Here is a 16,506-nt window from a genome sequence, read left to right as displayed (position 1 = left end):
GTTTAGATTCCAGCCCAGTGTCTCGCGTCACATTGAAGAATCTCGTAGCCCTATCTTCTCTAATAAATGGCTTTAACTTTTCACCTACCAGATATCTACTTTAACTTATCACCTGGAATCATCTGCTTTTCCTAACGCCTCCACTAAATTAAAATCTGAAAGCCACCCGATTTGGAGCCTGGCTGGAGCTAGCATTTCAGACAGGAGGATGAATAGTCGCAGAGGGAATGTAAAAATATTATCCAAATAGAGCAAACGGAGCTAACCACAAACCTATTTAATGTTTCTTCAATCTCATTCACCTTCTCTTCCCGGAGTTTAAGGACGTCTGCACATTTCAAAATTGGGGTGTTATTAGCTTTTACCAAACAGCAGAGGGAAGGTTGGGAAGCAATTTTCTGTCTCAAATAGATGCAAGATTGGGAGCGTATATGGCTCTCAGATGCAGTCAGAACCATAAGAAAATTAAACAGCTCATAAAAGTACAAGTGAAGCGGATAAATAAAGCTGCTGTTTATTGTTACAATTGTTTTTTTTACAGGAGTAATAGACCACAAAGTAGCCTGCACAACAATTAATGAATACAGTAAAAAGTACAATGTAGTGAGCTACTATAAATTACATCTGCGTATTAGAATCCTGTGAGGAGCCCTGCGGCTACATAAGCTTACAAACTACGTGGACATATACAACACTTTGGAAATGGTCTCACTTTGGGTTCCATTTACATGTTTTATGGCGCTTTACATGATTTCTTGATGCTTTCTTGTAGATCTGTTATTACAAATGACATGATCCTTGGGGTACAATAACAAATATACATTTTCAGTTACTGATATTATATAGTAAATTTTGTCAAACAACCTCAGCAAATCCAAATCAAACCCATTTCCACCTGGGAAATCTGTAGTGTATCTACCCCATGGGTCCATACTCTACAAGTCAGATTGTTGTGTACCCTAGAAACTAAGTGGTATAGAATGCAAGGAATTCGAACTCACCGTTTTCAGTGTAGTGATGGCCATATTTCCCCACTGAGCTCTCTGGATGCCCTTATCAGTCTGATTTTTAAGATATTAAACATATACAAATTTCACATTTTAGACATGGCATAAATACTTTCAAGCATGTACATACTTGGGTGAGGTCGTCCGGCCAGCATCCATCTAGGATCATAAGGTGTTTTGGTGGGAACAAAATCAATTGGCCTTTCAATTGGATCCTTTGAGGTAATTATGGGCACAGGACTGGACACACACTAGTAAATAAGACAAAAACAGAAATTCAGGAATAATTGATCTTCACAGGAAATAACATATGCAGAGAAAATGCCAGCAGAATTATTATTATTTATTTATATAGCACCATTAATTCCATGGTGCTGTACATGAGAAAGGGGTTACATACAGGGTTATAGATATCGTTTACAGTAAACAGGTTTACAGTGACAGACTGGTAAAGAGGGGAGAGGACCCTGTCCTTGCGGACTTATATTCTATCCAAACTGTTGTAAAATAAAAAGCGTATATAATTTAAAAAAAGTGCAAAAACCAGCAGAGCAATATAATGGATGATACAACTGGATAAATACTGTTGTTTGACTACTTTTTGAATATTAGAGTATACATCATGTTTTGGGGAGGCCAAGTTTAGTCTTATTCAGTTAGCCCAAGGTTGAATTCCATGTTACTTATTTTTCGGCTTTACCATTCAGCTAGGTAGAGTGGGATGTACTTCACAAATATTGTACATACATGTATATCAATGGGTTTCAATTTTAGAAATACATAAGACTACTGCTGATGAATAGAGTTAACAGTGGGGACAGTGTGCGTGTTGGAAACAGTATAAATTGGAGTGCAACCTTGGCTGAAGGTTCACTTTTCAACCAGACAATGACCCTAAGCACACAGCTAAAACAAAGGAGTGGCTACAGAACAACTCTGTGACCATTCTTGACTGCTCCAGCCAGAGCCCTGACCTAAGCCCTGGAAGAAGTTTTCATCCAGAATATCTCTCTGTACTTGGCCGCATTCATGTTTCCTTCAAAGACAACCAGTTGTCCTGTCCCTGCGGCTGAAAAACACCCCCATAGCATTATGCTGCCACCACCATTTTCACTGTTGGGATTGTATTGGGCATGTGATGAGCAGTGACTGGCTTTCTCCACACATACCACTTAGAATTTTCACCAAAAAGGTCTATCTTTGTCTCATCAGACAAGAGAATCTTATTTCTCATAGTCTGGGAGTCCTTCATGTGTTTTTTTTAGCTAACTCTATGGGGGCTTTCATATGTCTTGCACTGAGGAGAGGCTTCCATCGGGCCACTCTGCTATAAAGGCCCGACTGGCGGAGGGCTGCAGTGATAGCTGACTTTGTGGAACTTTCTCCCATCTCCCTACTGCATCTCTGAAGCTCAGCCACAGTGATCTTGGGGTTCTTCTTTACCTCTCTCTCACCAGGGCTCTTCTCCCACGATTGCTCAGTTTGGCTGGACGGCCAGGTCTAGGAAGACTTCTGGTGGTCCCAAACTTCTTCCATTTGAGTACTGCAGAAATTCTGTTGTAATCTTGGCCAGATCTGTGCCTTGCCACAATTCTGTATCTGAGATCCTTGGCCAGTTCCTTTGACCTCATGAATCTCATTTGGTCTGACATGCACTGTGAGCTGTGAGGTTTATATAGACAGAAATCCAAACAGGAAGAAAATAGCAGCACCACACAAGTCTTCCAGTAAAAAAAAACCTTTTGTCCTTTATTTTAACAACGTGCTGTGGACATGGTTACAGAGGGCAGGGTAATTGCAAGACGAACTGGTTAGGTTAAAGGACTACAGCCGTTTCGCATGGTATACGCTTCAACGGGTCCAGACCTGCTAAAAAAAGGACAAAGGTTTTTTTTTACTGGAAGACTTGTGTGGTGCTGCTATTTTCTTCCTGTTTGGATTTCCACTCATGTTTTTTCAAGCAAGCACGCCTTAGGCTGCTTTCACACATCAGGTTTTTGGTTTCAGGCTAAATCTGGCAAATTTGCTAAAAAACGGATCTGGCGTAAATTGTGAAAAACTGATGCACCGGATCCGTTTTTTTAGCTGGATCCGGCTCTCTGTACTGTGCATGGTTTTTTACTTCCTGGTGGGAGGAGAGAGAGAAGAGAAAGAGAAGAAGAGAGAGAGAGAGAGAGAGATGAATATGCATGCATGCCAGAATCAAAAACAAAGCTTCTGGGCATGCTCAATGTGCAAAAAACGGATTCGGTCGCCGGAAACGTTCATTCACACATCAGTTCCATGCGTTTATTGCCGGAAACAAAAAATGTTGCAGGAGACGTTTTTTGTGTCCGGCAAAAAAGCCTGAAGGGACGGATCCGGCACAAAACGGATGAAACGCATCTCCTTCAGGCACAATCCGGCACTAATACAACTCTATGGGAAAAAAAGGGATCAGGCGTTAGAAAAAAACTGATCCGGATTGTGCCTGAAACTGCCGGATTGTGCCTGAAACCAAAAACCTGATGTGTGAAAGCAGCCTAAGACTGCTCAAACAGTGAGTACTCACCTGTTTCTTAGTGCCATTCAGCTTTTTTCTTGTTTTTTTATGGTCTTATATAGACAGGTGTGCCTTTCCAAACAAGTCCTATCAGTTTAATTACACACAGCTGGACTCCAATGAAGGAGTAGAACCATTTCAAGGAGGATCACCAGGAAATGGACAGCATGTGACTTAAATATGAGTGTTTGAGCAAAGGGTCTGAATACTTATGACCATGTGTTATTTTTAGTTTTTCTTTTATAATAAATAGACAAAAAAATCTACATTTCTGTTTTTTTTTTTTTCATTCAAGATGGGGTGCAGGATGTACATTAATGAGAAAAAAATGAACTTTTTTGAATTTACCAAATGGCTGCAATGAAACAAACAGTGAAAATGTAAAGGGGTTTGAATGCTTTCCACACCCACTGTGTGTGTATATATATAATATATATATCTAATATATAATTGCCTAGAATACTACTTCCTGCAATTTGTGCCAACTTCCGTGGCTTTGTCCGGAGCTAATGTCCGGAGATAAGTGACGTCAACAGTGTCCAGTGTCTGATTGGTTGCCGCCTGCTGCGAGCGACCAATCAGAAACGTGCCGTACTGTGACACACTCCGCCCGCCATTTTGGTGTGATTTTTGAATTTTTACCTCACAGCAAGTTTCTACTGCGTGGAGGCGGGCCCAGTGACGTTGCTCTTCAAGCTCCTGCCGAATTTCGTCAAAAAAATGATAATACCATTTACCAAAACTATATATATTTAGTTGTGAAGTGGTTCAGTGACATTTTCACACCAATTTTGAACTTTTGTTTGGTGTTTTCTCCATATACTGCCTATTATTTTTGTTCTTTCTTACTATTATTTATTAATTGTATTATTCTTACATTTGAATAAAGTATATATGGATTCTAGACTCCCGATTCTGTAGAATCGGGCTGCCATCTAGTATATATATATATATATATGTATATATATATATCTACTGTATAATTGTCTAAGGGTCACCTCCGTCTTTCTGTCTGTCCCGGATATTCATTTGTCGCATCCTCTGTCTGTCATGGAATCCAAGTCGCTGATTGGTCTCGCCAGCTGCCTGTCATGGCTGCCACGATCAATCAGCAATGGCCACAGTCCAATTAGTCCCTCCCTACTCCCTTGCAGTCAGTGCCCAGCGCCCACTTCATACTCCCTGCAGTCACCACTCACACAGGGTTAATGCCAGCGGTAACGGACCGCGTTATGCCGTGGGTAACTCACTCCGTTACCGCCGCTATTAACCCTGTGTGACCAAGTTTTTACTATTGATGCTGCCTATGCAGCGTCAATAGTAAAAAGATCTAATGTTAAAAATAATTTAAAAAAATAAAAAATCATTATATACTCACCTTTCCCGCTCCTCGCGACGCACCAGTGACCGGTCCATGCAAGCAACAGGTTCCGATGCTAAGGATGGTATGCGACAAGGACCTGCCATGACGTCACAGTCATGTGACCGCGACGTTATCACAGGTCCTACGCGAGAAGGACCTGCCATGACGTCACGGTCATGTGACCGCGACGCCATCACAGGTCCTGCGCGCCTGTGCGAGAAGGACCTGCCATGACGTCACGGTCATGTGACCGCGACGTCATCACACCCTGGGACCGGAAGCTGCCGCGTTGCACAGGCGACAGAACTACAAGGGGCCCTCAGATCGGAAGGTATGTTTATTTTTTATTTTTTAACCTGTGACATACGTGGCTGGGCAATATACTAGGTAGCTGGGCAATATACTACGTGGCTGGGCAATATACAACGTGGCTCTGTGATGTATACTACGTCGCTGTGCAATAAACTACGTGGCTCTGTGCTGTATACTACGTCACTGGGCAATATACTACGTGGCTGGGCAATATACTACGTCGCTGGGCAATATACTACGTGGCTGGGCAATATACTACGTGGGTGGGAAATATACTACGTCACTGGGCAATATACTACGTCACTGGGCAATATACTACGTGACTGGGCAGTATACTACGTGACTGGGCAGTATACTACGTGGCTGTGCTGTATACTACGTGGCTCTGTGATGTATACTACATGGCTGGGCAATATACTACGTGACTGGGCAATATAGTACGTGACTGGGCAATATAGTACGTGACTGGGCAATATAGTACGCGGGCTGTGCAATATACTACGCGGGCTGTGCAATATACTACGTGACTGGGCAATATACTACGTGACTGGGCAATATAGTACGTGACTGGGCAATATACTATGTGACTGGGCAATATACTATGTGACTGGGCAATATACTATGTGACTGGGCAATATACTATGTGACTGGGCAATATACTATGTGACTGGGCAATATACTATGTGACTGGGCAATATACTATGTGACTGGGCAATATACTATGTGACTGGGCAATATACTATGTGACTGGGCAATATACTATGTGACTGGGCAATATACTATGTGACTGGGCAATATACTATGTGACTGGGCAATATACTATGTGACTGGGCAATATACTATGTGACTGGGCAATATACTATGTGACTGGGCAATATACTATGTGACTGGGCAATATACTATGTGACTGGGCAATATACTATGTGACTGGGCAATATACTATGTGACTGGGCAATATAGTACGTGGTTGGGAAATATACTACGTGGCTGGGCAATATACTACGTGGGCTGTGCAATATACTACGTGGACATGCATATTCTAAAATACCCGATGCGTTAGAATCGGGCCACCATCTAGTGTTTTAAATAAAGCTGCTTTGTTTTTGATATTTCCTGGTATTTGGAATTTACAAAACATCACTGATACAATCACGTGTTGATTATATATATGCGTTTTAACCTCTGTATTTTCCACAAGTAATGTAATTCCATGGAGACAGTCCGCAGTGAAATTGAAATGTGGCAGATTTCAAACATGCACCAAATGTCAAGTTATGCCGCATAAAAAAAAAACAAAACAAAACAAAAAAAAAAGTGGCCATGAGATTTCTACACGTCCCATTGACTGTTTCAAACACTGCATTTTTGAACCAGTGAAAATAAGCAGCATCAAAAACTCACCAAAAACTCATGATGAGAACTTAACCTAATAGGATGTCACAGTTGCAATGTGTCCCATTTAGATAATTTCTTCCCTTCTAAATATTCTATGATCAACTGTGAGTTGTATTTTTGAAAAGTGGAAGCATTTAACAACCACTGCAAATTGACTATGACATGGCAGACCATGTAAAATTAAAGAACGAGTTTGGCCATGTACTGAGGCACATAAAAGTCACCAACACTCTTGCTAACTCAATCACTGCAAAGTTTTGATAGTCTTCTGGCATTATTATCAGCACAAAAACTGTGCTCCAGAACCTTCAGGGCATGGGCTTCCTGGCAGAGTAGATCTATACAAGCCTTACAGTATATTGCCAAGTATAATACCTAGCATTGGTTGGGGTGGTGTAAATTACGTCATCACTGGTCTTTGGAGCAGTGGAGACGTGTCAAGAATCACACCTCTCTGAAGGTCTAATCTATGATTTTGGGTTTGGTCAATGCCTGGAAAATTTTATCATGCCTGAATTAATTGTGCCAACTGTAAAATTATGTGGGGTGAGAGAGATAACACAATGGGGTTGTGTATCAGGGGTTGACTTATGCCCATTTGCTCTACTGAAGGGAAATTCTAATGCTTCATCATACCATGACATGTTGGACAACTGTATGTTTTCAACTTGTGGCAAGAGTTTGGGGGAAGGCCCTTTTCTGTCCCAGTATGAATGTGACCTGGTGCACAAAGGAAGGTCTATAAAGGCATGGATGGGCAAGTCTGATGTAGAAAAACTTGAACAGACCATGTAAAGCCCTGACCATAACTCCAATGAATACCTTTCAGATGAAGTAGAACAAAAACTGCACAGGAGGCTCTTTTGTCTGACCTCAAAAATGTTCTTCTGAATTAATGGGAAAAAATCCCAATGATATATTGCAAAATCTTGCAGAATGCCTCCACAAAAGAGTGGAAGCAGTTTCATCTGTAAAGGCGGAGACGCGGAGTAAATCCATATTAATGCCTATAGATTGAGAATGGGATGGTATAACAGCTCCTGAAGGTATAATGTAGAGGTGTCTCTAAAACCCTTTATGCGTGATTTTCCAGATTGTAGTGTAGCTATAGTCAAATTAACTGCACTTAACTATTACTCCTTGGTCTTCTTATTTCTCGATTTTTTAGGGCATATTTCATCTTTTAATATTCTGCCCATCGGCCAAAATTAGTTATAAACCATACTAATTATGGTTGTAAACAATAAAAGTTTGATCTGAATCTGTATATTATAATTTTCATAAGAAATTTACCTTAGGCATATAAGAAAGCCACTGCAGAATTGTGTACACGCCATCAAAGTCATCATATACTGTGCTGTGAGTGACACCATTGTTATGCATAATATGGATGCCCCCCAGCTGGTTGTTCGATGTGTAGACCTCCCGACCCAACACCTGCAAAAAAAATTATGGTTACATTTTTGAATAAATTATAGAAATACCTACATTCCATCAATGAAAAATTTGTATAATACAAATGTGAAGCTTATATAGAAAAACGGATTGACCAAATGTTTTCTGTAATAGGGAAAAAGGGAACGTTCAAGGCATAAAGTAAATCTTGCCACTGATGAATAGTAAACATTTATATTCCAAATCTACTGCTCTTCACAAAGCAACAGAGCTGGCAGCATTTTTTTTTTTTTTGCAGCAACTTGGTACATTTTCACATACAGTATTGAATAGATGGATTATGTAAAAATTAAACATATTTGTTTCATTTGCCATGTCCTCCATATTACATCAGAGGAAAAATTTTTTCTAACCTGAAAGTCTCAAAACCTATTTTTACAAATTGATGACTTGGAGAACTCTGGATAATTCTAATTTTAGTGTTTACGGACGCTTCATCATGCAGGTTTTACCAAGAGCTTGATATTTTCCTCCTGCTGGGCACTTATTATGAAAGGGAGTTTTCATATGGTAGGAGCGGTAAGGTGGGGTAGGTGCAGTTCGACAGATAGGCAGGGACCACAGAAAAGGTCAAAGCAAAATGTCTTTCATTGTCCAAAAATTCGCACATAGGAGTGCTGTCCTCCGGATTGCTGTCGGGTTTCCATAAACACAGTCCAGAACTCAAAACCATTTGACGTGGACAATGGCACCGCCATGTCTTTTGGGTGTGTCAGCCGCCTGGAAGTCCCTGGCTCTGTGTCAGCATCACACAGTCCTGGGTTCCACAGAGACATCTGCTCTGTAGCCTACAAACTCCAAACTGACACACCCAATGCAAAAATGACAGATTGAGGCCACGTGCACACGTTGCGGAAAGTGTTGCAGGTTTTCCGGACTGATTTTGGTAAATTTGCAGGTAAACTGCACTCCAGATTACCTGCGGAATTACCATGGATTTACCGCGTTTTTTTGTGGATTCCTATTATGGAGCAGGTGTAAACCACTATGAAATCCGCACAAAGAATTGACATGCTGCAGAATAAACAACGCTACGTTTCCGCGTGTTTTTTTTCAGCAGCATGTGCACTGTGGATTTTGTTTTCCATAGGTTTACATGGTACTGTAAACTCAGGGAAAACTGCTGCAAATCCACAGTGGCCAATCCGCTGCGGATCCGCATCAAAATCCGCAAAGTGTGCACATACCATTAAATGGAATTGTGGCCATAGAGCCACTTCCAAAATCCGGAATGGAGAGAGAAGCATTTGCCTCACTACAAAACTTGCAAATCCCTCTAAAAATAAAAGCCCTTAAGAGGTCGTCAAAAAAACCTGACTGAGTTACTACTTGGACCCAATCCACTCTTTCTTTTATTTTTTGCCTTGTTACTCACAGGCGTTCTTCTGTGAACACAAGGCGCTCAAGTGGGTTTAATAGGACTCCGTCCGCATCCTGGGGGTTATATATCGACCCTCACATATTTTCCCCCTCACTGCCTCACACTATACAGGAGCTTGCCAGTCCAAATACATTATTCCTTTGTGATGAACCAATGTTATAGTCAGGAGAAATGATACGTGGTGGCCAGACACAACTAAGGCTAAAAGTGTCCTAGAAGCATGTCAATGCATGTGTACTGGTTCTTTCAAGAGCACTTCTAATGTGATTTCCATATGGTTTCTATGCTAGATTCCTCATGGCCAGCACATCATATCCCCATAAAAGAAAAAGGCATATATTTATTAGGATAAAGCGCCTATACAGCCATATCATTCCGTATGTCTGAAATACTGACAGATTCCCTTTTCCCACATTCTTTTCCCACAGGGCTTTTCCCACATTCTTAATTTGTCCCCCATCCATTACACAGTTGACAACTTGCCGATTATTGTGATCCCCAGAATGGTATAGAACTCTGAGAACGAGCTCCTGCAGAGCTTCATTTTGATTGAAGCAGAGGTACTACCCATGCTTGATCTCTGATCCATTCTTTGTCAGAGACAACTAGAAATAGCCAAGTGCTGTAGTCCACTTTATTTTTGGCAGTCCCAAACAAAAAGAACGAAGAGCAGGCAGAGCATGCGCACCTCTGCTCAATTCAACATGGGCTCCATAGCCCCGTTCTCGAAATAGCTAAGGTTTCTAGTGGTTGGATGGATAGTAGATAATGTGTGATTCTGGGCAAACCCCTTTGATTGAGCAAAATTACAAAAGTTACCAAGTCTCACAAAAAAAACATGAACGTAGATGTCTTTTCTCTTTCACTATTTGAGCGATGTTACAATTTTAGACCATTGATCATCTTTAAAATCCAACAATATCTGTATTCCCTTAACTCCTTCACCCTGAAGCCTGCGTTCACCTTCCTGACCAGGCCAATTTTTACAATTCTGACTACTGTCATAACTCTGGAAAGCTTTAATGGATCCCGGTGATTCTGAGATTGTTTTCTTGTGACATATTGTACATAGGATAGTGGCAAAATTTATCTGATTTTTGTGAAAAAAACGGAAACTGGCAACATTTTTGAAACTTTTGCAATTTTCTAATTTTTACTTTTTATGCCCTTAAATCAGAGAGTCATATTGCACAAAATAGATAATAAATAACATTTCCCAAGTGTATATTTTACATCAGCACAATTTTGGAAACTATATTGTTTGTTAGGAAGTTATAAGGGTTAAAAGTTGACCAGCGATTTCTCAACAAAATTTGCAAAACCATTTTTTTTTTTAGGGACCACCTTACATTTGAAGTGACTTTGAGGGGCCTATATGACAGAAAATACCCAAAAATCACACCATTCTAAAAACTGGTGCTTCACATGAATTTTTGGAATGTGGAAGGAAAAAATAAACATTTACTTTTCTTTCACAAAAATTTTCCTTTACAGACCTATTTTTTTTTTTACGTTCACAAGGGTAACAGGAGAAAATGGACCATACATTTTGTTCTGCAATTTCCCCTGAGTGTGCAGAAACCCAATATGTGGAGGAAAACAACTGTTTGGGTGCACAGCAGGGCTTGGAAGGAAAGAAGCGCCATTTGACTTTTTGAGTGCAAAAGTTGATGGAATAATTAGTGGATGCCATGTCGCATTTGAAGAGCCCCTGATGTGCCTAAACAGTGGAAACCCCCCCCCACACACACACAAATCACACCATTTTAGAAACTAGACCACTTTGGGACCTTATCTAGATGTGTATTGAACACCTTGAACCCACAGGTGCTTCACATAAGTTTATAACGTTAAGCCGTGAAAATAAATCAAATTTTTCTCACAAAAATCTTTTTTTTAGCTACAAATTTTGTATTTTCCCAAGGGCAAAGGGAGAAAATGGACCTCAAAGTTTGCTGTGCGATTTCTCCGGAGTTCACCGATACCCAATAAGTGGTCAAAAACTACTTTTGAGACACAGTGCAAAGCTCAGAAGGGAAGTAGCGCCATATTATAGTGCAGATTTTGCTGCACTTGTTGGAGGGTGCCGAGTTACATTGGCAGAGCCTCTGAGGTGCCAGAACAACAGAACCCGCCATAAGTGACCCCATTTTACCAATTAAACCTCTCAATGAATTCATCTAGGGCTGCAGTGATTATATTGACACCACAGGTGTGTCACAGACTTTTATATCATTGTGCAGTGAAGAAAAAATAATTTACAGTTTTACCACCAAGATTGTGTGTTAGCCCCAAGTTTTACATGTTCACACTGGGAAATGGGTAAAAATGGCATCAGAATTTTTCCCACAATTTGTGCTGAATGAAGAAATACCCCATATGTGGCTGTACAGTAATACTTTGGCATACGGAGTGACTCGGGAGGGACAGAGCGCTATTTGCCTCTTGGAGCATAAATTTTCCTACACTAGTTTGCAGATTGCATATAAAGAGCCCCTAAGTGCTAGAAATGCAGAATCCCCTCTCAAGTGACCCATTTTGGAAATTCTACCCTTTGCGAATTTATCTACAGGTGTAGTGATGATTTTGACTCCAAGGGTATTTTCCAGAAACAGACAGCAGTGTTGCTGAGTGAAAATTGCAAACTGCCGTTTCTAGTGATCAGTACGCTGTAGTGACTAGTACATTACGCCCAGCCCGTGCTTCTAAAGACATGCACCTGTAAATTAAGCGGGATCTCATCACTACAGAAATGCCAAACATGCGGGTGCTAAATGTGGTTTAGGCACACTGGGGCTCAGAAGGTAGGGGGGCATTTGGATTTGGGAGCGGAGAATTTGCTGAACTTGTTTTGGGGAGCGAGGAACCATTTCGCTTTTCCAGAGCCTTTGTGCTACCAGTAACGTGGAAGCCCCCTATATTTCCGTTAAAGGGAACCTGTCACCCCCCTCAGGCGTTTGTAACTAAAAGAGCCACCTTGTGCAGCACAAATGCTGCATTCTGACAAGGTGGCTCTTTATTTACAAACGCCTGCACACGCTGAAATAAGCCCTTCATAAAATTTGCCCCCACATACCCTGATCCGTCTGGGAGGCGTGACTTTCCTTTCTAATGAGACGCAGCACAGCCGTCACTCCTGGCTTGTGCGCGCCGGGCGCCACCTCCTCTTCCTGCATTATAGTTCCTGGCGCCTGCGCTGTAAGTATGAAGGGCAGCGCAACTGCGCATGCCCGGAAAGAAAACGTATTTTTTATGCCATTCCTCGTGCTGTATAAGTGATTAGGCAACTTTATTCTTTAGGTCGGTGCGATTACAGCGATACCAGATTTAGATCGGGTTTTTGTTTGGCTGCTGTCACACACTAAAAGACACTTTTTATTGTGCAAACTAGTTTTTGTATCACCATGTTTTAAGAGCTATAATTTTTCCATATTTCAGCTGACAGTCATGTGTGGGCTTGTTTTTATGGGATGAGCTGACAGTTTTATTAGTACCGTTATCAGGTACATGACATTTTTTGAGCGCTTTCTATTCTGATTTTTGGGAGACAGAATGAACAAAAATCAGCCATTCAGGAATTGCTTTTTTTCTATAACGTTTCACATGTGGTAAAATTGGTAAGGCAGCTTTATTCTTTGGGTCAGTACAATTACAGCGATACCTCGTTTATATTGATTTTTTTATGATTTGGTGCTTTTACACAATAAAAACTATTTTATAGAAAAAATAATAATTTTTGCATTGCTTTATTCTGAGAGCTATAACTTTTTTATTTTTCTGCTGATGGAGCTGTATGGTGGCTTGTTTTTTGTGGGACAAGATGACGTTTTCAGTGGAACAATTTTTCTTTACATTCGTCTTTTTGATCGCGTTTTATTGCCTTGTTTTTTACTAATTTATTTACGGTGTGCACTGAAGGGGTTAACTAGTGGGACAGTTTTATAGAGTGGGTCGTAATGGATGCGGCGATACCAAATGTGTGTACTTTTATTGTTTTTTTTATTTACATAAATAAATGTATTTATTGGAAAAATATTTCTTTTATAGTTTTTTTCCTTTATTTAGGGATTTAAAAATATATACCGTATATATATTTTTACACTTTGTAATTTTTTTTTTTTTACCTGTTACATTGTTCCAGTATGGGACATCACTATATATTGTCAGATCGCTGTTCTGAGACTGCACTGCTTTGTATCAGATCAGCGATCTGACAGGCAGGGAAAGAGGCATTCTGATGCCTGCTCTTTGCAGGCACTCGTAAGCCACCTTCCCTCCAGGACCCAGAAGGACCCAGTGGCCATCTTGGTGCCGGGGGTCTCCATGGAGACCATCAGGACATCTCGATGCGATTGCGATGTGCTGATAGAAGCGCACAGGGAGCCCTCTCCATGATTCTCTATGCTGCTGTCACTACTATCAGCACCATCAGAGGGATTAAATGCCCACGATCGGTGGTAGCACTAATTGTGGGCATTGCTGCGGGGTGTCAGGTGTCACATACAGCTGACACCTACACTCGATCACCGCGGTGCTCAGCGTGAGGCCATGTAAGGAGGAGAGCCAGCCTCGGCGTGCCTTGTCTGGGATGAGTCCAGAACCATCAGTGCTGTCACCCAAGTTGCAAGGGGGAGAGTTTAGTGCCCCGGACAAACCTTTGAACTTGAGATCAGGGGGCGTGAAGGGTATTAGAGGGGAACAGTGCGCAGGAACAGGAACTTGGTTGGCGGGAAGCTGTAGTGTGCGGAGGCAGAATGAAAGCCCTCCTGCACTGAACAGTCAGGACACAGTAGGCTTAAGTCAGAGAGGCCTACAGAGACTTATCAGAGACTGTAGGAAGAGACGTCTCCTAAGAACCCTGACATCCACTCCCGCAGTGTCACAGAGTGAGTGAGCCCTTTAAATGATCAGACCACAGGGGGCACAGTTCGAGACTCGAGATCCCGGCCGTGAACAGATTGCGGACGTCGTATGCCCCGCCCCTATCAGCATTGTGCTGATGCTCAAAAAAGAAAGGACTGTTGTCTCTCCTTCGTGACCCATCGTGGAACCAGGACCCGCAAAAAGACATTCCAGGACCCTCGCCGACACCGGAACCCAACTACGACCAGGATGCTGCCGAATTATTCAAGCGCTCAGGCCGGAATGCCACCACTATCTTCACAGAGACTGATCCTCAACACCTTCAGGCCGATAAGCTTGACCTTTGTACTTTCCTCAACCCTCTATTGCCCCTGGTATACCTACGTCCACAAAACATTATTATTATACTTATACCCCCCATTTACCTTCTCCCTGCGTGGAGTAATGTGGTTTCATTAAAATCCCCTGTTAACCCTTGTTCTGCCTCTGACCGTTACTGAATTCTGCAACCTGCTCACATTTGTCGTAGTCGGAAGGATGCAGTCTTCAGGTTTGGAGGGGGCTGACCAAGCGTCTGGAGCACTGCCCAGATCTAATCTCTCCCAAGGGGTTATGCTGACTAATTTGCCAAAGGTCAATGGGAACAATATTATGTTGTTGAGCTGGACTGAATGTATTAGGGGGATGATAAGAATGCACCCTACGATGCCGGCGTTGCAGGCTGAGGTTGCCATAATGGAATTAGAGGGAGAGGCAAAAGATTCAGTGATGTTGAGACCTCCCCGACAGCTTGACACGTTTGACAAGATCCTACATATACTGGAGGAGACGCATGGAGACCCCACAGATGTAGGGGAGCTGAGGTCACGCTTGTTTAGTTGCATGCAGAGGGAGGGGGAGACAGTGAACCAGTATATGAACGTGTTACAGGAGATTCACACGGCTGTGACCAGAAAAGGAGGGGTGGGAATAGGCCTCATTGACATAGTAGTCCGGGATCAGTTGGTGACTGGACTGAGAGACGCCCTACTGAAGCAGGCCCTGCAAAAGCGCTTGAGAGTGAATATAAATATGACATTTGCAGAGGTGGGATGTGAAACGAGAGCAGGGGCAGGGGGTGACAGTGCCGGTGGCAAAGGATTGGAGCGGGGAGGTGGCCGTGAGCTCGGTTACTGAACCTGGCTGGGCCGAAGACCTGCGCAGAGAAATCTTAGCCATAAAGGAAGATTTGATAGAGACTAAAGGCCCCTTCACACTTAGCGACGCTGCAGCGATACCGACAACGATCCGGATCGCTGCAGCGTCGCTGTTTGGTCGCTAGAGAGCTGTCACACAGACCGCTCTCCAGCGACCAACGATGCCGGTAACCAGGGTAAACATCGGGTAACTAAGCGCAGGGCCGCGCTTAGTAACCCGATGTTTACCCTGGTTACCATGCTAAAAGTAAAAAAAAAAAAAACACTACATACTTACCTACCGCTGTCTGTCCTCCAGCGCTGCGCTCTGCTTCTCTGCTCTCCTCCTGTACTGGCTGGGAGCCGGAAAGCAGAGCGGTGACGTCACCGCTCTGCTTTCCGGCTCACAGCCAGTACAGGAGGAGTGCAGAGCACAGCGCTGGAGGACAGACAGCGGTAGGTAAGTATCTAGTGTTTGTTTTTTTTTACTTTTAGCATGGTAACCAGGGTAAACATCGGGTTACTAAGCGCGGCCCTGCGCTTAGTTATCCGATGTTTACCCTGGTTACCAGTGAAGACATCGCTGGATCGGTGTCACACACGCCGATCCAGCGATGTCAGCAGGAGTCCAGCGACCAAATAAAGTTCTGGACTTTATTCAGCGACCAACGATCTCCCAGCAGGGGCCTGATCGTTGGTCGCTGTCACACATAACGATTTCATTAACGATATCGTTGCTACGTCACAAATAGCAACGATATCGTTAACAATATCGTTATGTGTGAAGGTACCTTAAGAAGAAGGTGACTTCCTTGAGTGTCTCAGGGGACAGAACTTACTCAGAGTCGAGACGGGGAGAAAGGAAAGCTTGATGGGAAGAACTTCTAACTGCTTCATATGTGGAGAGTTCAGGCATATGGCTCGGGTCTGCCCGCAATGGGGATGGCCTCTACAGCGCCACCCGTTAAACTTGGAGGCTACGAGGCTGGGGACACCACCCAGAGCCAGAACAG

At 42.6% G+C, this 16,506-nt stretch overlaps 1 protein-coding gene across 2 annotated transcripts in view; it reads right to left on the bottom strand.

The window, feature by feature from the left end:
- Positions 1-16,506, bottom strand: part of ACACA (acetyl-CoA carboxylase alpha) — a 575,142-nt gene that overhangs the window by 146,508 nt on the left and 412,128 nt on the right. For both annotated transcript variants that reach the window (XM_069756397.1, XM_069756396.1), the window contains exons 46-47: positions 7,913-8,056; positions 1,138-1,258 (exon numbers count right to left, since the gene is read on the bottom strand). In XM_069756397.1, coding sequence (XP_069612498.1) covers positions 1,138-1,258; positions 7,913-8,056 — 265 coding nt within the window. The remainder of the gene's footprint in view (positions 1-1,137; positions 1,259-7,912; positions 8,057-16,506) is intronic.

Source organism: Ranitomeya imitator, chromosome 3, assembly GCF_032444005.1.
Source record: "Ranitomeya imitator isolate aRanImi1 chromosome 3, aRanImi1.pri, whole genome shotgun sequence".
Lineage (NCBI taxonomy): Eukaryota > Metazoa > Chordata > Amphibia > Anura > Dendrobatidae > Ranitomeya > Ranitomeya imitator.
This window is presented reverse-complemented; position numbering and strand designations above follow the sequence as displayed.